The sequence below is a fragment of the Vigna angularis genome, chromosome 1 (assembly GCF_016808095.1).
Source record: "Vigna angularis cultivar LongXiaoDou No.4 chromosome 1, ASM1680809v1, whole genome shotgun sequence".
Classification (NCBI taxonomy): Eukaryota; Viridiplantae; Streptophyta; class Magnoliopsida; order Fabales; family Fabaceae; genus Vigna; species Vigna angularis.
The window spans coordinates 12,321,811-12,347,427 of record NC_068970.1 but is presented as its reverse complement, the minus strand read 5'-3'; the positions used below and the strand labels follow the sequence as shown (position 1 = coordinate 12,347,427).

Here is a 25,617-nt window from a genome sequence, read left to right as displayed (position 1 = left end):
TATCCTACCTAGAAGATACGTGCAAAAACAGAGGGAGGGGCATTACGAAGTCAAAACTGCGTATTGAGGAGGCGCGGGAAGTACAGGGAGAGTGGACCCAAATAAGATACGGTTGGCCTCCTCTGACCGTGACCAACGTTACTATTATTAATTCATTTTAATAATAAAAGAAATAGGTAATAATAAAAGTAAGATTTTGATTTTGACCTCAGAAGAGAAGGGACAAGTGGAGGTAGCATAATCGTTTCTCATGGATTTCTAAAGATCTCTCAGATTTCGATTCTCCGAATCTATCGCCTTTATTATTTTCTTTTACTTTTCATTCATTTTATTTTTTATATTTATATTCATCACTCTCTCTCCCTTTCCCTTGTAACAATATATAAACAAAATCCACCCATTTTTCTCTCTACTTTCTTTTCTCGCACTACCCACCTCCGTTAAACTTTTCACTTTCATGGCCATCACCGGTGAGATTTTCCGGCAAAACTTAACGGAATTGCTCGAGGAGTCTCCTTCTGGTTCGCCAGAGCTTCACGTTCTTGCCGTCGATGACAGCCTCGTTGATCGCCATGTCATCGAACGCTTGCTCAAGGTTTCTTCCTGCAAAGGTACCCGACGTTGTGAACAGTGTGTTTGTGATTTTCGTTTGGCAAATCGAGATTGGTTCTAAAGTTTTGTGTCTTTGGAACGGTTGTTTTTCAGTGACGGTTGTGGAGAGTGGAACGCGTGCTCTTCAGTATCTGGGCTTGGACGGAGAGACCGGTTCTCTCGGCTTGGATGTAAGCGAATTCTGCTACTTAGTTTGTGGCGTTGTTTTCACGTTGGTGGTTGAAATAGGTTGTTGCTAACCTTATTATTTTTGTTTATTGGTTTTGGTGACAGAGTGCGAAGGTTAATCTCATAATGACGGATTACTCCATGCCGGGGATGACAGGATACGAATTACTCAAGAAAATCAAGGTGTGTAGTGTCTTTGATTTTTATCCTCCGAAGGTTGTTTTGTGTTATTAGGATAATTCCTTTTATTTGAGGACTGATAACTGCGGAGTTTGTCGATAGATTTTAAACAGGGAGGGAGTTTATTCTTAACAACACTTCTTTCTGTTAAATTCAGCAGGAGTCTTCCGTGTTTAGAGAGATTCCAGTGGTGATCATGTCGTCGGAGAATGTTTTGACTCGAATTGATAGGTAAACTCTCCATTAGTTTACACGTCTTTTGGATCTGTAATGGAATTGTAGGTGTCATCTAGTTTTTTTATTTTTTATTTACCAATGAACTCTTTAAATAATTTCTATATTTGGCAGCGATTACAATTTTGATGGTGTTTGTTGTTTGGTCTATGAACCGGCAAGGTGAAGTAGAAAATGTATTTGGATACACCATTTTCGAATCCAATCCATATGTTGAATTTCAATTGATATCAACGTTTTTCTAACTCTAACCTGACACTGACAAGGATAGTTACTGACATACTACCACAAAATGTTAGGTACTTATCCTTATGTAGATCTGACATATTGAATAGGGCAGATGGGTTACCGTGATTGGCTAGGCCATGATTAGCTTAGTACTAATTATGCTTGGAAGCCATCGACTGAAAAAGTCATAATAGAGATTGGGGATGCGCTTTGCAAATATTAAGTAGTCACCAACTTTCTTTTCAGAATTTGAATAGTGAGTCTACTTCCATCAAAAAAATATAGCGAAAATCTTTTACCTTAGATAGGTTTGTGCCGTGAGTTTTATTTTTGTTTGTTTTTTGCTGCATTGTTCTTGTGGTGACATAAGCTTTCTGGTAATTTATCGAGTTGTACTAAAACATAGCATTATATCCTACACCTGGCAATAATACATATTTGTTTTTGTAACCAGAGTATTTGTAGATGCTTGTTTGTAACCAGTATTTATAGACATGCTTCTCAACAGTTGATTCCTACGAATTGACAGGTGTCTGGAGGAAGGAGCAGAGGAGTTTCTGTTGAAGCCTGTAAAATTGTCAGATGTAAGACGCTTGAAAGATTTCATCATGAAAGGGAAAGTGAAGGATGTTGAAAAAAAATCTCTCAAAAGAATGAGGTCAATTGATTGCAGTCCACCGCTGTCTGCAACATACTCAGCCATCTCTCTTCCATGCGATCCGTCACCATCATTGCTCTCACCATTATCCTCAAAGAAGGCTAGATTGTGATGTGCTCACAGATTCACTACTGCCTGTCTCCAATTTTGTCGACACCAGGTGTTAATATCAAAAGTTTGTGGTGTGTTTTGCATTTGTTCAGAAAAGCAAATGTCAGAATCGCTAATTGTTTTTGCCTCTTGTTTTTCATTTGATCTTGCTCATGTACAGTGGAAAATCATCATTATATACCAAAATAGAGAGCTATTCTGCAACATTTTCTTACCCAAATACCTCCATTCCTTCGTTCTTCACTGATAATGTTTTCTCTAACTTCATAAAGTGGATGAATATAGTAATATTTGAATAAATAATAATAAAAAAAAATACTAAACTTGAACATGCCATTCTATGCTCAACATTTCAAAATTGAATAATGTACTCAGTTTTTAAAGTTTAGGAAAAATCACAAGGAAGACTATAAATTGTTGAATATAGATTAAAAAATTTTATGATCACTCAGTCATTTCTTGTGTTTTTTTATTTTAATACCCTTGTATTTTTGCTTTTTCCAATTCTTGAAAGGCCAAAACTTTTGATTGTAAGCAAGAGTTGAAGTTCTAGGACTGAGTTATTAATCGATTTCTCACTAATCTTAGCAGACTGTGTCGCTCAGAAGCTAGCGAGTCCAAATTGAATTGCATTACAATTGATTAATAATGAATTCTGAATAATATTTTACCACCTACCAAAAAGCACTCAGGACAGTACCCTGAAGATGCGGTTTTTTAAAAGAATCTGTGAGAACAGCCGACCGTCACAGTAGAAGAAATAAGTAGCAATGAAAGCCCTTCCAACAAAAATCTATTATCCAACTCAGCAGCAACTGCATTATTGTTGCCTTCCAAGTTTGAAATTGAGAAGCTGCATCATTCTAATATAGAAAGCAGGGCAAATATTATGATTCAGAGAAGCATTGCATCATACCAAATAGAAGGTTAATAAATTTTGTTCCTAATTACCACTTGCAATATATTCGAGATGGTACAGTTGGACCATTACAACCACCATAAACAAAGGAGCACTTATAACCAACCATCAATAAATTGTCTCACTCTATGATCTCGTTGGCATCAATTATGAATTGACATTTCTGAGGGAAATTTATACCCTGTTTCCCTGGATAGGATTTTTAAAAATCCAATCTAATGATTTCTTTTTTAGATCTAAATCTATACTTTTTTTAAACAAGTTAGGAGGATTCTTCAAATATTTGGATTAAATTTTAAATCCAAAATTACACTTTAAAAAATAATTTTAATCTTTGAAAATTGGTTTGCTACTAATTTTGTAAATAATGTTTTTTTCAAAGTTGATTTTAAATATAAATTAATTAAACATAATATATATTTTCTAAGTATATTACGAAGTTATTTTTCTTGTTCAAATTGTCAGTCAAAAAGAATGAGAACATTATTAGTAGAATAAAACTTAAGTTAAATTAATATTGATGTCTTTTTTCAGAGTTAACAAGAATTTTTCCAATAAAATGTTTAATTAGCAATTTCATTCTTATATTTAAGTTTATGATTATTTTTTATATTTTTGTATTTAAGTTTATGATTATCTTTTATATTTTTGTATTTAAGTTTATGATTATTTTTTATGTTTTTTTAGAATCAAATGAGTCCATACATTTTTTAAATAGGGACAACATAATTTTTATTTTCACGAAATCAGTATTAACATCATTTTTATTACTATAATAATAAATATTAAGTACAAAGTTAATAAATAAATTTATATATATTTATTAATAATAAAATTACCGATTTAATTAAAATTAGTTAATTTAGGCTAATGATTTATATATAAATTTTCAAAAAGTTTCTAAACAAAATTAAGTTTTCCACAATTTAGTTTTTTATTTAATAGTTATTTCAAAAATAATTACATATTAACATTAATTTTTTATTTAATAAGCACACATAATATAAACACAAACTCAATTCAAACGAAACTAACAGAATTAAAATAAACTAAAAACATTAAAATTATTATAATAAGGTTCTGGAATTTTTCCATATTAGGTTAAAAACTTAATATTAATTAGGTTTAATTTTTCATCCAGAATCTCAAATAGGTCATTTTCTTTTTCGGCGTCTCAATTGAGTCCTTATTGTTGTAAAATTGAATCAAATAGGAACATTGCGTTAAATTGAGAAGATGGCGTTAATTAGGACGTTACGTGACATGCTGACTGTGTCTTTTTAAATGATGTGACATTAAAAATGTATGTGAAGTGTAATTTTTTAATTTTTTAATTAAAAAATAGAGTGAAAAAAAGGAAAATAAAATTTAAATGAGGACAAAATGGTCATCTTAACCTGGCTCTGATAGAGTGGCTTCCGTTTTTTGTAAGAAACAAATGCATATGTTTTTTTTTTCTTATTTCATCATACATTTAAAAGTTAATTTTTTCTTGCTTTCTTACTTTGATTATTATTATTTTTTATTTCATCATACATTTGAAAGTTCATTTTCTGTTACTTTCTTACTTTGATTATTGTTTTTATATAATAACTATTTAATAAGTATTTGAATGAATATTAATATACCTTTTATTTCAATTTTTACTTAGTGGATAACAAAAAATATAATCAAAATTTTACGTATCTTAGCATGTTATATCATCCTCTTATAACTAGAATGAAATATTTCATATAGTGATTAAATAAATTTTCAAAAATAAAAGTTAAAGAATTAAAAAAAAATTAACATTTAGATTGAGAATAATATTAGAAAATGAAAATAGAAAAATCACAATATGCAAGAAAAAAAACATTGTAACTTTTTATCTATTCGTATAAACAAATTACGCGACCAGTGTGGTAAACAAAATTATTTGGTGGTTAGACTTTTTTTTAATTATATATTAGTCTTTAGATAGTAAAAAAAATCAGTATATTTTGAAGAAATGAAAAATGTTTAAATATCACAAAGTAATATTAAATAAAATGATGGTTACATTAAAGTACTGAAAAAAAAAATTGAGATCAAAATCTTAGAGCACTATCAACATTTTACTAATTGGTTGAAATTTGCTGGTTGTCACTGGAAAATGTCAATCCTCTTATGAATCATATTGAATTTGATGTTATTCCTATCTTAAAAACAAAATTAAATCAAATTAAATACTACACATATAACATTCAAAGATTTATTACTTAGATATAAAAAAGGTATATATTATATGAGTTTAAGAGTGTTTGTAAAATTTATTCACTTAGATACGTTTAGATACTGTTTTTATTTTATATTTTGGATGAGATTTCGTGAGAGTAATATGTTTATGTTGTTTAAATATAAAATATAATTTAAGTTGCATAATTTTTGTACCACAAATTTAAACAGAACGTATGATAACAAATTCATAGTTTGAAACGTATTTATAAATTTTAAAATATTTCTTTGTGTATCTTTATTTTCATTTTTATTTCTGTACATAGGGATGGCAAAAAAATCTGCCCCGCAGATATCCGCGGATAAAATCCGCAATGGATAGTTGATACCCGCGGATATTTACTACCCGTAACCCGCGGGTAGCGAATATTTTAATACCCGCTTATAAACGGGTCGGGTACGGGTATTATACTATCCGTACCCGCGGATACCCGCTACTCGCAAAAAATAAAAATAAAAATTTAATTTATATTTTATTAAGATAAATTTAATTAAAATTAACATTAATTTATATTTTACAAGATTAAATTTAATTAAAATTAAAATTATATTTATATTTAATTTAATTTATATTATATTTTATATATTTTTTGTAATTTTATTTAAATTATTTTAATAATTTATTAAAATATATTTTTTTAAATATTTGTGGGTATCCGCGGATATCCACAAATATCCGCGGATTTTAAAATATCTGCAGATATTTTTTAAGTGGATATCCGTGCGGATAGCGGGTGGATTTTTTTTTATCAGGTCAGGTTACGAGTAGGCACTATCCGTGCCCGAGCCGTTGCCATTCCTATCTGTACATGTATACACAAGTGTTTCTCAAATTAAAGTCTCATGTGACATGATTATGAGATAATAATTAATGTAGCAATTTTACAAAATGTAATTTGTCGGCGTATCAATTCAATTAAAATGAAAATGTTTGAATAATAATCATTTGAAAAAAGAAAATAGGCGCACATCTTTTGATTCACTAATTCTTAACAATATTTCTTAATCTATTCATTTTGTTATCAAGTAAAAAATAGTTCAGAAATAGATAATTTCATGATTTTTTTCCCTTTTTCCAAACTGAAATTCTTTTCTAATAAAATAAAAGGAATAAAAAAAATACTCAAAAACATTATATTAATTTTACTAAGAAAAAAACTTGTATTTAGTTTAGAAAACAATGGTTTAAAGTTCCTATAATCGTCCGGGTGCCATCATTGATAGCAGTTGAAGATAACGTATGAAAAAGAAATGACCTTAATAATTAATACCACGAAATACAAATATGTCAAAGTGAACTGTGGCTCCAAATACTTCCTTATCATTTATTTCAAACATTGATAATTACATTTTCGAGGATGACCAAAATAGTCAGTATGTTCATCATGAGTACTAATTTGGGTTATCCAAGGCACTTACCACTTGATAAACCAATTTAACATACGAGAACCAGATTATAAATACTTTTAGAAACCCAGATTAAATATAATTTTAACGTACTTCCCTTGCATTGTCCGAGAAAAGTAAATGAAGTTCTTACTCTGTACACATAACTTATACAGAATTTTGTATCACTGACTCGTGCAAGTAACACTCATGATGGAAGCCATGAGAGCTCTGAGAATTTCTGAGGAACACTTGAATGTTGGTAGCAGGGGTAGTTCTAGAAGTTTGAGTGTAGAATGCAATTCCTCAAGCTTTACAGTTATAGATGGTTCGCTATAAACAGTGTTTTGCCACTCCCGGTTGCTTGTCCTAGGTCACAGTCAAAAGATTGAACTCACGACCTAAAGCCCAAGATAATTCATTCCGGGCATTAATGCTTATGTTGTATTCCTTGAAGAATCCGTTATATGTTATTACCGACAAAATTGCCCTGAAAAATGGAAAAACATAAAAACTATAGCAAATGAAATTGATATCAAAAGTTATATGAAACACAGAAAAGGTAAAACTATGAAGAAAATTTCTGGAAAAATTATGTGATAAATTCTTAATGCCACACAGCTGAGATCAAATACTATCAACATCTGAGATCAAGATCAATAATGAGCACTCACCTACAAGCTAGGAGTTCAGATGATGAGGAGTTGGTCAAATTTTCAACCTTGCGAATTACTACATAGCTGTAAGACAAACAGAAGATTTTAAAAAATAATTCTAAATATGAAAATTTCATACAAATACGAAATCATAAATCCTCAACAAGGTTCGCTTGGATAACACAATAAAATCTCAAGGTAAAGAAAGTTCTTCAGATTATGGAAAATAAAGATCATATGAAAAAGTTCCAAGTTTTAAAATGGTCAATATAATAAAAAGCTACATAGCCAAACAATACTTTACCTTTTCACCCCTGCAGGAACAGCATCATGAAGTACGTGATGATAAGCAGGATCGAGCACACCACTCACAGCACCAGGAATTATTGATCCTAGAAAGCCACTTGAACTCATACTCCTGCTAAAGTCACCAAATATACATGAGATGACTTACCAAATCGATTTCAGAGAAAGCAAGATAATTAAGAGAAAAAACATCGGAAAGAATTTTTCTCAAAGAGCAAAGAAAGCTAATCCAGATTATATGCAAAACTAAAATCAGTCAGAGGTTGTACACATTTATCACGAAATCACTATTATGCAACCACATCTTCCTTTATATACTATTTGACCCTAACTCTCTCCAAATAACCAGAATCAAAGTTGAAGTTTTCATTATGAGAGGTCTCTCACGCTTGCTGGTCCATTTTAGTGGTAACTGAGTCAAGCAAGATAAATAACGTTGCTTTAAATTTAAATTAGGCTGCTATACATCGGTGATCTTAAGAAACCTAAACTTATATGACAATATTCACCGAATATAACAATGAAGTAGCCAAAAAGATGGAAAGTGGAGAAGAATATTTTAAGTTGCAATTCTCGCCTTGGATGTGAAGCAAATCCAAGAGTGAAAAGATGAATAGAACCAGAAGAACTTGAGGCTGCAAGAATATCTGGAAGCTCCTTCGATGGTCCAAACGACAGTGAAAATATAGTAGACGGGTATGTCCCCCTTCTAAAGCTATATGACTGCTGAAAGAAACATGTCAGTTCAACAGTTGAAGTAAAATAGTAACAATTAAAAGCATAAAAACAGCCACAAGGTACATAATTCACAATGAATATAACTCATGCATGAATTACTTCAAAGAAATAGCACTTGAGAAAAAAAGAGCATTACGTTAGAGGAAAATATTTGATTCCACGGTTCAATTTATGCTAGACACTTTACATGTTTACCTTCAATAACATGGTTAGAGAAAAAACTGTAACTAGTCTTTGGTCACCAAATCTGTGTCAGCATATTATTCAGTAAAAATCCATAGTTATGAATAACATCTACTATCTACTGAATGTAACCAGAATCAAGACATGTACGCCACCAAATATAGTCATGTCTTTGAGATTGTCAATCAGGATTTGTGTCTAGCAAAAGAGATTCTCAATGGAGCAAGAAAGCAGTCAAAACACTAAGTTTCTAAATATTACCAAAATAGGTATTGATGAATTATAAATTGAATTTAAGTGATCCAGAAAACCTTAACAAAATAATAGCTGAAGCATTGAATCATAAGAAAACCAACATGATAGTATGTATTTTTAGGCAAGTGTGTTGTTTTCCGAAGTTTGTGGGCAAACAATAACCTTAGTAGGACCTGTCTCTGGGACAGCAATTGTATAAATGTATCATGTACGATTTCTCTGTCCATTAATGTATTTAATTGGTTTATCAGTTAGTGTTCTATCCAAAGTTTCATCTGGTAGACAGACAGTACACAACCTTAAATGAGGATATGAGAAAACAACAGGAGGATTGACAGCCTATTCACATAAAACATACAACTGCTCTTATCTTTAAGAGTCATCCAACATAGCAGGCAATTGAACAGAGAATGAGAAGGGAGAGAATTAGAATCAAGGAATTGCACAAGACCAATTAACCACTCTCTCAGTTTACAAATATAAACGCCCAAGCCCTGACAGATAGGGTTTCTCCCTCAAACAAAACCAATACCAAATGCTCATTGAATACAGAAACCGCCACACAAATGCATAAGTAAAGACTCGTTGCATAAATTTCCTATGAGATAGTACACATGCAAAATATAAAATGGAGGATATATGTCCACGGTGCAAAAATAGTTTAGGAAGACTGCCAGCTAATATTATAAGAATTCACACACTTGAGCCAACATTCTTAGTTAAGGGACTGTGTTGATATGACTTGAAGGGACCTACCAGAGAACAGTACCAATATTATGACCATAATTTCAAGGAGAAAGAATACTGAAAGATGTCAGAAATAATGGTTTATACCACCAATATTCCCAATTAATATTTAGAAATATTGACTTCAATTTATCACCTTTGTTGCATCTGACACCAAATGAACTCTGATTATGGTACCTTGCTCAGATGCTGTAGCTATGTACATTCCATTAGAAGAAAGAACCATTGCAGCCAATGGTGAACGATGAGCCTCAATCTGTAATTCTTGTTTGACAATGTTCATGAATACAGGTAAAAAATATAAACAACTATCAGCTCATACGTCAACCATTAAAAAGAAAATACCACTGTCAGAAGATAAAATAAGTCAATTGCTGATATGTAGTTTAACTCAAAACTTTTTTCTACTGTGCTCACTAAAGAAGGAAATCCCACAATGCAAGTAGGCATTAGCATACCATCCATGTAACTGGTTAATATATTAACATATTAGAACAAACAAGATATGCCAAATCACGAAGACAGTAAATAAAATTGATTATTACTAAACATTCAAAAACCTAAAGCATAATATTGTAAGTTTTATCATCTCACTAGTTTGATGCTACAAGATAGGATGATACAAAAGTAAAAATTCATGAAATTATAGTAACATAGTCGTTTAGCATTCAGAAGGAAATTTATGCATAACCTCACAGTGTAAATGACGATTCATGACATTATACAACAATGCAGATCCTTTGGTAGTACTGGCAGGCAGAGCCAAATAGCAAGCATCCAAGCAAGGGGAAAAAGCACAAAGCCCTGTGGGGAAAAACTGCCTCAGAAAATTATATGCATGATATAGCAGTTAGTTGGCATGATTAAAAGTTTAATCCACCGTGCTTGTGGCAATCCGATGAGAATAGAATAATATAGTCATAATCTAAAAAGTAAGAACTACAATTAACAATTAAAGTATCCAATTAAATGAAATTAAGGCCCATATTGATTCCACCCTCACCTTTATTATTTGGCACCGTGTCAATAATGTCCACAATACTGAGACTACGCATTTCATATACATATGCTTTGTCTTGTAAAATGACAACAAGTCTACATTATGGAGAAACAGAGAGATTAGAGTAATATTAGTGGTCAAAGAAGGCAATAGGACTTGAAAAAAACCTTTATTGAGAAAAGAATAACAACTAAAAAAATTTAAAATATAGGAAAGTGGCTGAATCCAAAACTCGTAGACTAGCATGCATTAATGTTCAATATAAACTAGCAAAATAATAATCTGACCATATCTCTCTACTACACAATGACCACATACAAAGCTCCAGAAACACAGATAGAACACCAATTTGGTAAACATTCTCATTTGAGTCACCTGAATGATCAGCAAATTTGGACAAAAACAACCCACAGACAAGTCCCAAACTTTCTCCTTAGTTCTCCTACTCTAGATGTTACAAACCAAGTGAGAAGAGCGAGAATGATAGATGGAAACAAATGGAAAGAAATCAACGATTTTGTTAGATGATTGAGAATAGAACCGAGGAGAGTCTCTCCTGCACGATTTCCACTTTCAAAAAGGATTACTCCCGTCACTCACAAACTATCAAATTCAGAATTAAGCCCTAATCTGAGTCTTAGTTTCCCCTGCTGACGTAACCAATCTTTCTAACTAATGTCTAAAAGTTGCCCCTTTCAGTCCCAACAATATGAAATATAAGTTAAAACACAAAGAGTAACCTCATAAAGTAAGACACACATATCATAGAGAAAAAATAACCACTAGTCAGCATAGTTACAACAGCAACATACTTCGTTACAAAAATAAGCATTTGGCAATGCTACACTGAGTATTAGGAAATATCATGATGCCTTCATCATATGTATACATAAATAATCATTGTTTCAGTGATCAACCACCCACCAGGCTTCACGAATGTTCGATGCCCATTTCAATATTAAAAACACAGCAGAATATGATTTTATACAAAAAAAAATGGCCTGACAGAGAAGATGGAGGTTTGACCTTTCTCTATTCATGCGAACAGCAAGTATGGAAGTTAGAAAGTTCAATTCTTTAGAAGCAGCACCCGAGGCTGTATTGAATAAAGAGAGACGGCGAGGGGACAAAGATGGCTGCATGTAAATAGACAATTAAACAAACAAAAAAAAAGCCCGAAGCTCAAGTCCATGCCCAATAGCAAAGCTTGTTGAGTAATCATTAGTACAGCACCTGATCACCAGCACCAACGATAGCAATAAGACTGGAGCTAAACAGCATCTCCACAATAACAAAAGCTCCAACAGCTGCAGGAAAGAAGGGGGAATATTAAGAAATTAAATTAAAAGAAAAAAAAAGTTTTTAATCAATTGAATGGAATTTACCTCTTTCATAGCAGAGTTTTCCTGAATTGGTCTCAAATATTCTAAAACCGTCCCTGGTGCCAACAGCAAAGTAACTAGAACAAAATATATATATATATATATATATATATATATATATATATATATATATATATATGTACGAAGTGAGCGAATTTGAATGGAATTTTGGAGGAAAGGGAAGAAATTGAAAGAGCAATAATTGACCTAAGGTCCTGGTTGAAAGAAGCGCAGAGGATAGAAGAAGTAGAAGAGTGGTTGGCCATTGAATTGAGTCTCAATTACATGTGCTGCTCAGAAGCTTCCCCAATCCCTACCTATAATCACCATTCCCAAACCAAATAGATGCATTCTCCCTCTCCTTCTTCTGATTGTTTTCTGATAGGTATTTATAGATGATGGTTAAGAATTTTGATATTTCACCCTTAAAACAACTATCCTTTTTAAAAATATATTCTCTCACTTCAAATCAAATATATTATCAGGTTAGTTGTAAATTTCTATAACATTTTAATAATAAAAGTTTAATTATTGATAAATATTAAAAATTTTAATTAAGATTTTCAGTTTTTAAAAATTTATAATTTCTCAATTGAATTTCTGCTATTGGTTTCTTCTGTTATTCAAGTGATGTTATTGTTGTCTTGATTTTAAATGTTATTTTATAATTATATTTTTTAATTTTATATAAAATTAGTACAAACTAAATAAAGTGACAAAATAAAGGTCATATCACTCGTTAAAAACATCTTTGAAAACATCGAACATTACTTAATTGAAAATTTTTAAATTTTTTAATATTCAATAAATCAGAAAAATTTAGTAAAAACTTATTGAAAGTTTTTAAATTTATATGACACTTAAAAAACTTAATTAAACTATAAATAAATAAATACTTCTAAGATATAAATTATATTACATATAAGTAAATTTTAGTAACATATATTTTAACAAATAGATTAAACACTTCTAAATGTATAAATTATATTATAAATAAGCAAAATTTTAGTAACATATATTGATATTTAAATGGGAACAATGATAGATGAACATAAATAAAAGATATTTAAAACAAATGATATTAAAACAAGAGAATATATATATGGGCTTGCACGCCTGTTTTTCAATTGATACATTTTAACAATGTGTATCGGGTTTTAGTAGATAAAAATACTCTTATATATCATGGATTCTAAGTTTGAAGTTTAAGGATATTTTAATAATTTTCATTCTCAAAACTAAAAAAGAAACCTCAAATCCTTATTCACCTCCCTCATTCCTCTCAACCATTTTTCTTTCATCTCTCACTCCAACATTTTTTCTGTCATCTTATGGTAGTTCAACTCAAAAAAACCAGAAACATTGGCTGTTAAACAATCTTACAAAAAATGATTTTATAATGAGTTTTCATTTTATAATTTTTGTCTTATCTAATTTTATCCAATTTTCACAAGCATAAAGGAATTGGTAATTGACCGGAAAAAAATAAAAAATACTCGTTGTTAAACAATTTCTTACAAAAAATGATTTTATAATGAGTTTTCATTTTATAATTTTTGTCGTATATAATTTTATCTAATTTTCACAAGCATAATGACATCCGAATGAATTGGTAATTAGCCTGGAGGATTTCTTTTTAGAGATGATGATTCAACATATGCAAATGATGAAATTAGAAAGGTTAGTGAAGATGGTGAAATTGAAGAGATCTTGAATGAACCTTTGCCTGAAGGTGAATATGTTAATGACTCAACTCTTTACAAAGGCAAATTGTTTAACGGCAAGTGTTTATGATTTTTTCAATTGGGGTTACAGTAGGGATGATAGAGAAAAGACTGGAGTGAGAGAGATGAAAGAGAAAGGGTTGAGAGGAATGAGAGAAGTCAATAAGGGTTTGGGTTTTTTTTTTTATTTTGAGAATGAAAATTATTAAAATACCATTAACTTTAAAAGTTAGAATTCATGATATATAAGGATATTTTTGTCTACTAAAACCCGGTACACATTGCTAAAATGTAAAAACAGACGTATACGCGTTAGCAAACCCCTATATATATATATATATATATATATATATATATATATATATATATTTGTTTAAAGTGTATTTAAAGTTTAAAAACAAATTGTTAAAACATTTATTTGAATACATAGTGTGAGAGATGATATTGTTCCTGGACTATTATATGTTAACTTTTTATAACTTTATAATAAGTCATGTGTCACTATTTTATTGGTTTGTTTGAATTTACTTTTAAAAGAATATTTGAAACGGATCAATCACAAACTATCACGTGAGCATTATAAAAAAGTTGTTAAAAAAGCATTTTCCAATGTATTAAGAATTTAAGAGATCAAATATATATTTAAAATCAATTTTTATTACGATTTGACATTTATTAAATTTTTTATTGAGATTTGTAATTTATTAAACAATTTTTTTTGTTGATTGTTATAATTGTTCATTGTATGCTTATATGGTAATTGATTTTTGTAATTGAGTTGTTTAATGAAATATGACTTGTTGAGTTGAGTTATGGAGTTTTAATAGTCTTTAGCGATGATGTGACTATAATTTTGACATGTTGAATTGTTGATATTGTATTTGAAGTAAATTGAGTTCTTGAATTGTATATAATCTGATAGTTGGTTGTTTTGGCATTTGTGGTTAGTATTAAACTAAATTGTAGAGGCTTATGTTACATAAATATGCAAATTCTTATTCTACAGAATTATGCAAACTCGCTAGGTGAGCATATACTCATTGAGTGAGATTAAAGTCAGAAAGCGACTGACTTGATTGCTGTTGGGCAAAACCAAAGTTAAGGGATTTACCGACTTGGCCTTCATTGGGAGAGAATATGGTCATCAGACGAGCTCAAAGTCAGAGAGCTACTGACTTAGTCGCTAGGTGAGGAAATCTCGTTGACCAAAGTCAAAGAACCCACTAACTTGACAGGGGTTGTGACGATTGTGCGAGCTATCTAGTTGTTTTGTGAGCTATTTAGTTGCTAGGCGAGAGTACTTTTAAGCACTACTTTGTGAACGAATAGATTGTGGCTTGTTCAGTGTATGCTTTAACATATGAGAGTTCAAAAAAAAGGTATCTTCAATTGTTCAACTCATATAAAGACGAATGGGGTGTGGGAGTGGGAGAAAATGACAATAGGTCTTTACCCTAGACTTTTGGTCTTAGGCGTAAAAGATTAACACCGTGAATAGTAGGGTGATAACCCTTATGTTTATGACTCTGCAGAGCATAAATACTACTACAAGTGCACACCTTCAGTGAAGCCTTATGTCGAAGTATGTTTTCAGATAAATGAGTGTAGAGTCAATTGTATATATGTTTTTATGAATTATATTACTTCATAAATGTTGAACTGATATTTGAATACGATTTCATTTTATTATGATGTTTACTTTTGAACACTAAATTATCATGTATTTTTCTTTTGTATGTTGTTTATCTTTTACAATGATCATCTCTGGATATAAGAAGAGAATGAGTTAAGTATCGACATGTCTTTAATAAAATCGATGATACTACAAAATGATTGTTTAAGTGTTAATTATCCACTAATAGTAGTTTCTTGTCTTTTGAAAAACTTGTATAGTTTTCATGTATTTTTATACATATATTCTTATACATATACTATATTAATATAGTTATTCTACTGCATAACTGGATTAATGTTTTGTATTTTTCTTATTTATTTGTTGTGCAATATTAAAACTTATAATGTTTTATTTAATAGTTTTTATACTATTAAATGAAATGAGTTGTTATAATTTTTTTATTTAGATTAAATATTTTATTTTATTACGACATGAAGAAATGGACACACAGGTTGTCGTGTTTGTACTTTTATTAGTAAACAGTAGATCATATGCATAGAAGTAAAATTGAATTGTGAACCGGGAATATAAGAACTTGAACAGTGAGCCATAAAAATAATAACTCAATCTTCTTCAGGAGTTCTGTGGATCGATTGTTGCTACTTACTGAAAATTAGTATTTGAATTTATACAGCATATTCCTTCTGGTAAGGGCTTTTTAAGTGAGAAAAGTGGGTTTTCAATGAAAGGTTTAATGAAAGAACTCATTCCATAATTTTGTAAACAAAAGGTATTTTGTAAAAGACAATTTTGTTACAGGGATTATATTATCAAAAGTTAATAACAGCTATTCATTTATTTGATCGACTTTTTAAGAAAAATAAATAATAGTTTTCAAAGAAAAGAGGAGAACACGTTTTTTTCTTATAATTTCTTTTAAACGTAACGTTTATAATAAAAACTATTAACTTTAGTGTATATTTGTAATTCGTGGTAATGTAAAACTATTTTACATTCTCAGTACACAAGATTTTTTCTTTATATACCTGCGGCATCCTGGCGACGGGATGTTGATTTTCGCGTTGCCTTTTTTTTCTGGTAATGGTTTCAATACTTGCTTTCTCTTTGTTATAACAAAAATGGTTTCAGATATTTTATTGTCGGAGAGTATCAGGTCATCCGAAATTAATTTTTTAAATCACTTATGAATTAATATTTTGAAACGGAATTTTAGCATTCCAAAAGTTAATTTTCAAGTAATGACATTTTAGTTACTATCGAGATCACATTTCTAAAAGAGAATTTAACCCAGTATTTTAAATTTTTTGAAACAATTTATATTATTTATAGTTCAGAAGTAGCCCTGTTTTTTTCTTTTTATCAGCTAGTAGCCCCGTAAATCAACTCCAACATCAAGGAAGAGTAAATCTCCATACAAAAAATAGCAAAGTTAATTTTAAATAACGGTTAAAACATAGACCCGGTGTCACTTTAAAAAAGGAACAGTACAAAAAGCGAAAAAAAATTCATAACAGTGGCGCTGATTGGCCAAGAGGATCCTTTATTAAAGTTTAAAAGTATATGAGGAGGTGGAGATTCTATTGACGAGGTTGTCTTTTGGTACTGTCTCTTGAGTTTGTGTTGAAGAACCATTTTAACCCCCCAAAACTGCTCTCAATAATAAGAATTAGCGTACTTTGACAATCAACCAATTCATGAGGACCATGTTCGTTAGACATATTTTGGAGTAGGTATTGGAGTCAAAGGAAATCATACAAAGGGAGAAAAGGGAAAATTTCCAACACTATACTATACGAGTAGCAAAGACAGAAAGGTAAAAAAGAACACACGAAAAGACACTAAATGGAGAAAAAGGGCAAGCGTGACCCTGCAAAGCATCAGATTGACAATGACCTCTAACAGCTCAAAAGCTCAGACTGTGACCATCACACACTGATACTTCCAAGTTTGAGCATACATGAACAAGACATATGAGAGGACACTACGAGATATGCATGCCCATCTTCGTCTTCAGTCAAATATCATTCTGCGGAACACACCCTCTTGTCTCTGCTGCTTCACACTCCAGGGCAAAGAATCTGATGATGTTCCCTGTCCAACCCTATAAAAAGTCTAATGTGCGTATTGCGCACCCACCTACCGCATTGTCCTCCATTATATATATTTTGCACCCAAATAATACACAGGAACAGAGTACAACTGCACTGGTACTAACCTCTTTATTTACAACACAGACCCAATATGACAAAACTTTTTGGAATATATATACATTTGATTTGATTATATTATCCTAGAATAACCAAAACTAACTGATTTAAGATTCATGGCCAATATAACTCCTTTTTTCTCCTTTTCTATCTTCTTCCTGTTTTCTTTTCCCCATTTATTGTTTATCTAGGACCAGAGAGTTCCATGGCATAGGATTCCAAAGACTGTTCATCATCATCATCCATTGTCATGCCAAACATGCTTGAACGGTCATGAACATCATCATGTTTCGAAGCAGAGGTATGGTGGGATGAACTATTGTTGCTGTGGCTCGGGTTCATGTCGTGATTACCGTAATTATGTGCTGATGCCCACTTCTCAGCAAGCCCGTCACCTTCTAGCATTCGAACCACATCAGACATTTTAGGGCGGTGGGCTGTCAAATATTGAGTACACAGTAAAGCAACTTGCAGCATCTCCCCCACCTCTATTATATCATAATTGTTTCCTAGCTCTTTGTCCACCAACACTGCAACCTTCTTTTCATGTAGTATTTTCCTAACCTGTCACAACATACGGACAAATATTCATCTCTGAAGTGTACATAACTCTTTCAGCCAACCTTCAGATACCTATTTCAACAACTACTCAACACTCAATATGCTTTTTTTCTGAGAGGAGAAGGGGGACCAGGAAGTTTGGTTTACAGGTAGCAACCAACTATATTCACTATATATTCCATTAATATCATACTAACTATTCAAGAAAAAAAGAGTATCATCCATCATCAGCTGCAGATAGTAAGTTCCTCTTGTAATTTAGTAATTACAGCACATAAGCCATCCACTGCTCAAAAGCAATAACTAATATATTGGACCAGTCACAGACACATAACTAACCATGTTTTTGAGTTATTAAGAGCAATTAGTTAAAACAGTTTGGTCTAATACAATGCACATACCAGACGACAGAAGTGTAGACTATGGTTAAGCGCATTCAATACATTAGGACAAATGAATAAAATAAAATGGAGACATTTTCGTAGAAGCTGTAGCCCAGTGCAGATCAGAGCAAATTATTAAAAAGACCATGTTAAAAAAAACCATGCATGAGGAACTCCTAATGGAGAGTTAAATATTGCATAAGCTAAAAGATATTAGACTAACTGCCAATTACCATGTCTAATATTTTAGAATGCCGTAATTGTTTTGTTTAGGTTGCAGAGAATAGACTTACCCACTCTAGCATAGCACCTTTTTGATTCACCGTTTTCCCAAACTCGAGTGCTGTCATTCCGGTTATGAGCTCTAACAAGAGAATGCCAAATCCAAACACATCTGTTTTCTCAGATGATTGGCCGGTCGAGAGGTACTCAGGTGCAATGTGTCCAACAGTGCCACGGACAGCAGTGGTGACATGGGAATCAGCGTGGTCAAGGAGCTTTGCAAGGCCAAAATCTCCAACAACAGCCTCATAATAGTCATCCAGAAGCACATTGGCGGCCTTCACGTCTCTGTGTATTATCTTTGGATCACATTGCTCGTGTAAATACAGAAGGCCTCTGGCAGCTCCAATTGCTATCCTCTTTCTAGTGTTCCAATCTAAAGCTGGTTTGCCTATCATATAACATACATTATATTAAATCACAAAGAGTGTGAAAGTACTAAGATTCAATAGCTAAATCGTCCCTGGTCATATGGAAAATTTGAAGGTAAACAGTTAGTTAAGAAAAACCTCCCACACTTTTCATTTATTGTGCTATTGAAAGGAAAACACCATTGGCTTTATAGCCACTCTTGCTAACAGCCACAAAGAAACAAGTAATATTGAATCTATCATTCTAACAAAAGTAGGGATCCGACGCCTAGATAAACATTATTGAAAACCTGACAAGAAATCATCCAATCAGAGTTTTATTAGGATATCAATTACCCAACTACCTTTTGTAGGCGTATCCCTGATTATCGACTATTCAGACCCTTTCTAGCATATCATTCAAAATTACAACAATTTGGGAATTTTTATTTGATAGAATGCACCAAGATAGCGAACACCATTGACATATTGTAAGCATGAATGCATCATTACATGTTTTAACACTAACAAGTAGGCTTAACATTGCAAATTACTTAACTAAAACAAAAGAAAGGGAAAGAAATAGTGCCCAAAGTCCCAAGCCATATTATATTGCAATTTGAAATGAACATTAAGGCCCTTCAATCACAAGAATATCGAAGCCAAAACATGAAAGACAGATAACAGATTAAAACAAGGTCCACGCAAGATGACAAGTAGATAATATTGCACCTAATAAAATATATAATATTATATAGTCACAGAAAGTGCGCTGGCATGGAGAGAATATCCAACCTCTAAGCCTGGAGGCCACACTGCCGTTAGACATATAAGGATAAACCAAAAGTTTTTCATTAGGAGTAGCACAATAGCCAATTAAGCGAAGCAAATTGCGATGAACTGCCAAGCTGATCATCTCCAACTCTGTTTGGAACTGCGATTCGCCAGCACTGCCATTTACATCTTTCAGCCTTTTCACCGCTACCATCGTGCCATCTCCAAACTTCCCCCGATAAACATTGCCAAAGCCTCCAGCACCAAGTATATTCTTGGAGCTGAAATTATCCGTTGCATGTTGAAGCTCTCTGAAAGTGAAATTCTTTAGATTTCCCAAGCTAAGAACTCCTTCTTCCTTGTAATCTGCAACAATACCAAAGCCATAAATATTAATACCTTGATAATACCAATCCAGTACCATATAATTTAAGAACCCCAGGTGCAAAACTACCCACCACTGATATATAGGATGGCTCCGAGCTGTCGTTTCTTTCTATACCAAAATAGCCCAACAAGCAGGAGGATGACAGAAGCACAACTAAGACTGGTCCCAAGTGCTATAGCTAGCTTTTTGGATTTGTGCTTTCCTGTAAACAAAAAATGAAATACATATTAAAAACGTTGTGTAAAGAAAATAGAAAAAACCGAGAAGGTGGGAGGTAAAATGACGTACCCTCTGATGACACTTGCGAGAAGGAAATGGGTATGAGGGTCGCTGACCCAGAGCAACCTTCAGTAGTGCTGCTCCCACAAACTAATGGGTTGCCCACAATACTAAACAAACAGAAGAAACAGTGAATCAGGACAGAAGCACAGTTAACACTGTGAAATAATATAATACCGTGTTCACAAAACAAACAGATGAGCAATAAAGAGAGAAGCATACTTGAATGACCTGGCTGGGAACTTAGGTAATGGTCCACTGAGATTGTTATAAGACAGGTCCCTGCATAGATTTAGCATATCAGTTTCAGCAAAGAAATTGACAAACAGTAAGAAATGAACCAAGTGGCAGGTTGTTTCGATTTTCAAGACACTGACGTGTGAGAAGAGGGAACTACACTCACAAGAAAGCAAGCTGTGGGGTTTTTGCCAGTGACTCGGGAAAGGATCCGGACAAATTATTGTTGTTGAGCCTCCTGCTCCCATTATGGACAAAGAAACAGTAAATTAATAAATTACATTACATAATTTACACAACCAGATTTGAATCCGAAAAAGAGGCAACAGAATCCAAAAACACACAAAATAAAATAATAAACTTTACACCTCAACAGAAAAAAGAAAGCAAGTCAACAACTAAAGAACAGACAGTGGGCATTAGCCAATCTTTGCTTAAATAATTTCCCGCACTTTCTTTAACAAAAGAGGACTAAAATCAAGGAAACAATAATTACTCACAGGTACTGGAGACTATTCAATTGACTAAGAGATGCAGGAATCACCCCTGAGAATCTGTTATTGGAAAGGTCTAATGTCTGAAGCTTGGGAAGCGCTCCAAGTTCCGGTGGTATATTGCCTGAGATATTGTTGTTCTGCAGCAATCTACATTCAACCACCAAACCGCTTTTAGAGCACTCCAAACCACATAAAGCAACAAAAAATACTAAAAAACCGCGTAAAAAGATAATCATGCCAGCTATCCATGTAGCATAAGATGACCGTTACACTATTAGAGACATGAAAAACAGGAAAAAAAAAGTTATAGAGATTGCAAAGAGGAGAAGGTACTAACATTTGTCGAAGATTTGTTAGATTTCCAATTGCCGGAGAGAAAGTGCCAGAGAGAGATTGGCTAGGCGCACCTCTGCGGAGAAAAAAAAATCAAAGTGAGAAAAGAAATGCAGGAAAAGCGAAAAAAAAAAGTTCAGAAAAGAAGGCGTTTAGTTTAGCACTAACAGGCCTATGACAAGGTCATCAGAAGAGCAAGTGATCATGGCCCAACTGCAAGCGTCGACGGAGTATTCATCCCAGTTATTCAAGACGCCGTGAGGATCATTGAGAGCTGCTTTTATGTTCATCAAAGCCTCCACTGCAATTCACTTATATCAGTACGAACAATTATAATATGAATTAAGTGAAGCTTAAAAATGGTAGAAACAGGGCGAGTTATGGTTACAGACCTTCGGGATTACGAGGCTGAGAAGCAGAGGAAAGAGAGAGGAAGAGGAGGAGAAAGAGGAAGAGCAGAGCCATGAGCGTGGAAATGGGAGTGGAGGACGAGGGAGAGAAGAGCATGATATTTGAAAAGGGAGGTTGAGTTGAGATGAAAGAAAGGTTGGTGCTAGGAATGAGACTAGACCAAAGCAACTACACCAAACCAATCTTTTCTTTTATGTTTTGATTTCTCTCTCCTCTTCCTTCTTTTGGTATATCTCTTTCCCCTTTTGCTTTCTCTCTCTCTCTCTTCTCTTCTGTGTGATTGCTTTTTACTCAGCAGAAGAACGTGAAGGAGGCCGCGAGAATCAAAACGTCCATCAGATGTTGCATTGCAGTGCAGTCCCAGCCTACACTGTGCGTTGCTTCCTTCTACTGCTTTTTCTTTTCCCACTTTCATTTTACTATTTTATATATGTCACTGCTCTTGTCTTGTCAATAATACTCACTCTCTATAATATTTTTATAACCAACTTACTTTCAAAAATTAATTTGTTTACTGGGTAGAAATTAAAATAAGGATTATTTTTATGATTGCTTTTCCAGACTATATTTAATGAAAATTTACATTTAGTTCCAACCTATTTAATCATGTTAAAATTAAGTTAAGTATTTTGAATGTTTATCTCAATCTTTTGGAATTAATTTTATTTTGATTTATGGGATGGAGGTTAAGTATGCTCTTTTAAAGGGTTTGTAATATTTAAAGTTAAAATTTTATTTTCAACATTTTTTTTAGATTGAGTGGAGGTTACATGTATAAAACAGGTGAGAGTTTATATGAATGCTCTGATCATAAATACATAATAAAAAAACAAATAATTAATTACTTGAATATTAAATTTGTATCTATTATTTTTTTTATGAACTTGTAATTAATGTTGATCTAATTACGATTTAAATAATAATGATCTCATTTAAAGTTGATATAATTATTCTTATGATTAACTTTATTCATAATCTAACTCACTTTTCCATGTAAGATTGAATAACTTGTTGACCATTCAATTTATGACTTATCAAACATCCATATTATACCAAAACATACGTCAAATTAGGAATCACAACTCCCAATTAAGGGTGGTCTAATGTAATCTCAACAAACTTAAATTAATATCAATCAAAATTAGACATTTTCAAGGTATTCTATCAAATTCTTACTAGTTTAAATTTTATTCTTTTTTATGTTTTAATACAATAAATATATACTTTTTGACTGCTTACGAATCGTTAAGAAAAAATAACATATTTTTATTATTGTTATTTTTTTTACTTACGAAGGAATTATTAACATAATATTAGAACTTTGTTAGAGTTCTAGTTCATACATATTTTCACTATTATTTTTCACATGTGGTTACAAACTTAGTCATTCAAATGAAACATTTGAACAATCCAACAACTATATATTACATTCATCACAATGAAAAAGTGTTATTGTTTCTTGGTTTGTTTTACTTTCAAATAAATCCCAAAAAGGTATAAATCCAAATTGGTTTAAAGTTATCCTTACAAGCCGTTTTTATGGGATTGAGTTAGACTTAAAATATACTTATTAACATGGTATTAGAGTCGTGGTTAGAATCTATCTAGTGATATTTGTTGTTTGTTGGGTATGTTGTTCCACTCGCTATTAATGTATAGTCTCACGCTCGATATGTATATACTTCAGCATGAGGAGGTGTGTTGAAAGTTCCACATCAACTAGAGATAAGGTCAATTTATAATATATAAGTGGGTGTAAACCTCCTCTTACAAGACTGATTTTGTGGGATTAAGTTAAACTTAAAATCTACTCCTTAATAAGCCTCGGGTTCTTCTTTAATAATGGCAATTTGATCCTCTATCATACTTTCAAACATGTTAATACTTTAAATGATAATTCTACTTGTGAATTTGGATAAAAATCATATATGTAATACAATATATGTTTTGATAAAAAATAAATTCTACTAAATCACATATATTTTCAAAATTTAAGTGTTACATACTTTTTATTCCAAAATGTTAATCTTATAATAACTTTTAAAATTAACTAGTTTTTTTAATTGAATATTGTGTTATATTATAAGTTCACAAAAACAATGAATTGTTCTACTATTTTCCACTCTTCAAACCATTTTTTTTCTATCAAAATTTGTAGAGATCGACTATTAAACCTAAGAAGGTGAAGAACTAATGTCGGTTGAAAATTTCAAATACTTTTTTATCTCTTAACCCAGTTATACAATCATAAGCACAAATACAAATTACAAGATGATTCTTTACATACACTCTAATAGAAATAAAACTATCATAAGTTTTGAAATAGCAAAGGTGGCATTGTCATCACATGAGACATGCTTGAATATGATTATCTAAAACATGTTTCACTTCTTTATTAATACTTTAATTTGTTCCCCTGTTTGTGTCGTTTTAAAAAAAAAAAGTATACATAGTACATGTATTTCAAATATAACACAAAGATAACGTGAATGATATAAAAATATGTATATATTTTTCATAGGTTAATAAAAAAAATTATATGGCGTTAGTAACTTTACTATAAGATACAAAAAATAATTAGATCTTCACATGAAATTTTGTAATATTTTTTTACTTTTTAGTTTTATATATATTTATGAGAAAACATGAATAACAAATAAATTGAAATAAAAAGATTAAATATATTTTAAATTTTTGAATTTTGATATATTTTAGTTTTTAAATCTTAAAAATAAATTTATAATTTTTGAATTTTCTTTTACACGTAAAATGCAATTTTTACTAACATTTAAATTGTTTATATAATTTGACACGTGTTTACTTCTATATTTATTTAAAAAATTTATTAGATACATTCAAAAAATTTAATATAATTGAGTTTAAATAATTGTATTCACTATTTTTAAATTTGAAGATAAAAATGTTAGAAAGTTTCCAAAATAAACCAAAACATAATTAATTTTAAATGAAACTCAAAACATAAATCCAAAATAAAATAAATACGAGGATGATGATTAAAATTATTGTGAGGTGAAGTATAAGTTTTTTCTTATGAACATGGGTATGAGATGAGTAGTACAAACATTTTCATCCTTATTCTTGCCATAGAAGCTTGCTAAACATGGTTAAAATATGAGTATTATGTTTAACGAAATTGACCAAAAACTTAATTAAGATTTGGAGTAAATTAGAATAATAATTAGAGAGGAAATGGGGCAAGCGATGATGATACCGATCAAGCAAAGCTGCCTTGATCTGACAAAGACTCCCTCACTGCATTGCGCAGTCAATTGTTCCGTCCAACTACGCAGTGGGTCCCTCCTTATTTCTTCTTTGCTTTTTCTAATTGGACGAAGAAAAGTTATGAAATGAAAAAAAAAGGAAAATAAATTATTACAAGAGAATATAAATGAGTAAATAATTGGGTAAATTAATTTTTGTTAATAATTTTTTGTTTATTATTTTTAAAATATTGATATAAAATCAATACATGATGAGTTGTTTTAAGATTTTTTTTCCAAATTAAATATCATTATGTA

The 25,617-nt window shown here is 31.5% G+C and overlaps 3 protein-coding genes across 7 annotated transcripts; 1 reads left to right on the top strand and 2 right to left on the bottom strand.

The window, feature by feature from the left end:
• The first annotated feature begins 230 nt into the window (after positions 1-230).
• Positions 231-2,402, top strand: LOC108334721 (two-component response regulator ARR5). Of its 2 annotated transcripts, none has more exons than XM_052871528.1 (5): positions 231-611; positions 706-782; positions 886-963; positions 1,118-1,191; positions 1,952-2,402. In XM_052871528.1, the coding sequence occupies exons 1-5, from the start codon at positions 458-460 to the stop codon at positions 2,190-2,192; spliced, it is 624 nt and encodes a 207-aa protein (XP_052727488.1). In that variant the 5' UTR covers positions 231-457; the 3' UTR covers positions 2,193-2,402. The 2 variants fall into 2 exon arrangements, with proteins under 2 accessions (XP_052727488.1, XP_017426147.1); XM_017570658.2 differs by having other exon boundaries at positions 233-611; positions 1,121-1,191.
• Positions 2,403-6,662: 4,260 nt separating this feature from the next.
• Positions 6,663-12,401, bottom strand: LOC108323210 (autophagy-related protein 18b). Of its 4 annotated transcripts, none has more exons than XM_017555585.2 (11): positions 12,224-12,401; positions 12,020-12,093; positions 11,868-11,941; positions 11,661-11,770; positions 10,638-10,729; positions 10,326-10,438; positions 9,771-9,890; positions 8,289-8,437; positions 7,710-7,823; positions 7,424-7,489; positions 6,663-7,239 (listed from the first exon to the last, which is right to left on the bottom strand). In XM_017555585.2, exons 1-11 carry the CDS (start codon positions 12,280-12,282, stop codon positions 7,119-7,121), a joined length of 1,092 nt encoding a protein of 363 aa, XP_017411074.1. In that variant the 5' UTR covers positions 12,283-12,401; the 3' UTR covers positions 6,663-7,118. The 4 variants fall into 4 exon arrangements, with proteins under 4 accessions (XP_017411074.1, XP_017411081.1, XP_017411091.1 ...); XM_017555592.2 differs by having other exon boundaries at positions 8,289-8,434; positions 12,224-12,400; XM_017555602.2 differs by lacking the exon at positions 9,771-9,890 and having other exon boundaries at positions 12,224-12,400.
• Positions 12,402-16,884: 4,483 nt separating this feature from the next.
• Positions 16,885-22,479, bottom strand: LOC108323838 (probable LRR receptor-like serine/threonine-protein kinase At2g23950). The gene is made up of 11 exons (XM_017556614.2): positions 22,060-22,479; positions 21,836-21,968; positions 21,672-21,743; positions 21,338-21,481; positions 21,004-21,075; positions 20,823-20,882; positions 20,610-20,710; positions 20,392-20,523; positions 19,955-20,299; positions 18,821-19,200; positions 16,885-18,147 (listed from the first exon to the last, which is right to left on the bottom strand). Exons 1-11 carry the CDS (start codon positions 22,172-22,174, stop codon positions 17,767-17,769), a joined length of 1,935 nt encoding a protein of 644 aa, XP_017412103.1. The 5' UTR covers positions 22,175-22,479; the 3' UTR covers positions 16,885-17,766.
• Between the last annotated feature and the right edge of the window lie 3,138 nt (positions 22,480-25,617).

Bases quoted from the DNA above. Each gene is read 5' to 3' on its own strand.
- LOC108334721 (XM_052871528.1), top strand. From the start codon at position 458: ATGGCCATCACCGGTGAGATTTTCCGGCAAAACTTAACGGAATTGCTC. The intron at 783-885 runs GTAAGCGAATTC...TTTTGGTGACAG, and splicing joins CCGGTTCTCTCGGCTTGGAT to AGTGCGAAGGTTAATCTCAT. The intron at 964-1,117 runs GTGTGTAGTGTC...TGTTAAATTCAG, and splicing joins AATTACTCAAGAAAATCAAG to CAGGAGTCTTCCGTGTTTAG.
- LOC108323210 (XM_017555585.2), bottom strand. From the start codon at position 12,282: ATGGCCAACCACTCTTCTACTTCTTCTATCCTCTGCGCTTCTTTCAAC. The intron at 8,438-9,770 runs GTGATAAATTGA...TGTTTCTTTCAG, and splicing joins TGGTGTCAGATGCAACAAAG to CAGTCATATAGCTTTAGAAG. The intron at 7,490-7,709 runs GTAAAGTATTGT...TTTGTCTTACAG, and splicing joins GTTCCTGCAGGGGTGAAAAG to CTATGTAGTAATTCGCAAGG.
- LOC108323838 (XM_017556614.2), bottom strand. From the start codon at position 22,174: ATGCTCTTCTCTCCCTCGTCCTCCACTCCCATTTCCACGCTCATGGCT. The intron at 21,744-21,835 runs GTTAGTGCTAAA...TTTTCTCCGCAG, and splicing joins GATGACCTTGTCATAGGCCT to AGGTGCGCCTAGCCAATCTC. The intron at 20,883-21,003 runs GTGAGTGTAGTT...AAATCTATGCAG, and splicing joins ACCCCACAGCTTGCTTTCTT to GGACCTGTCTTATAACAATC.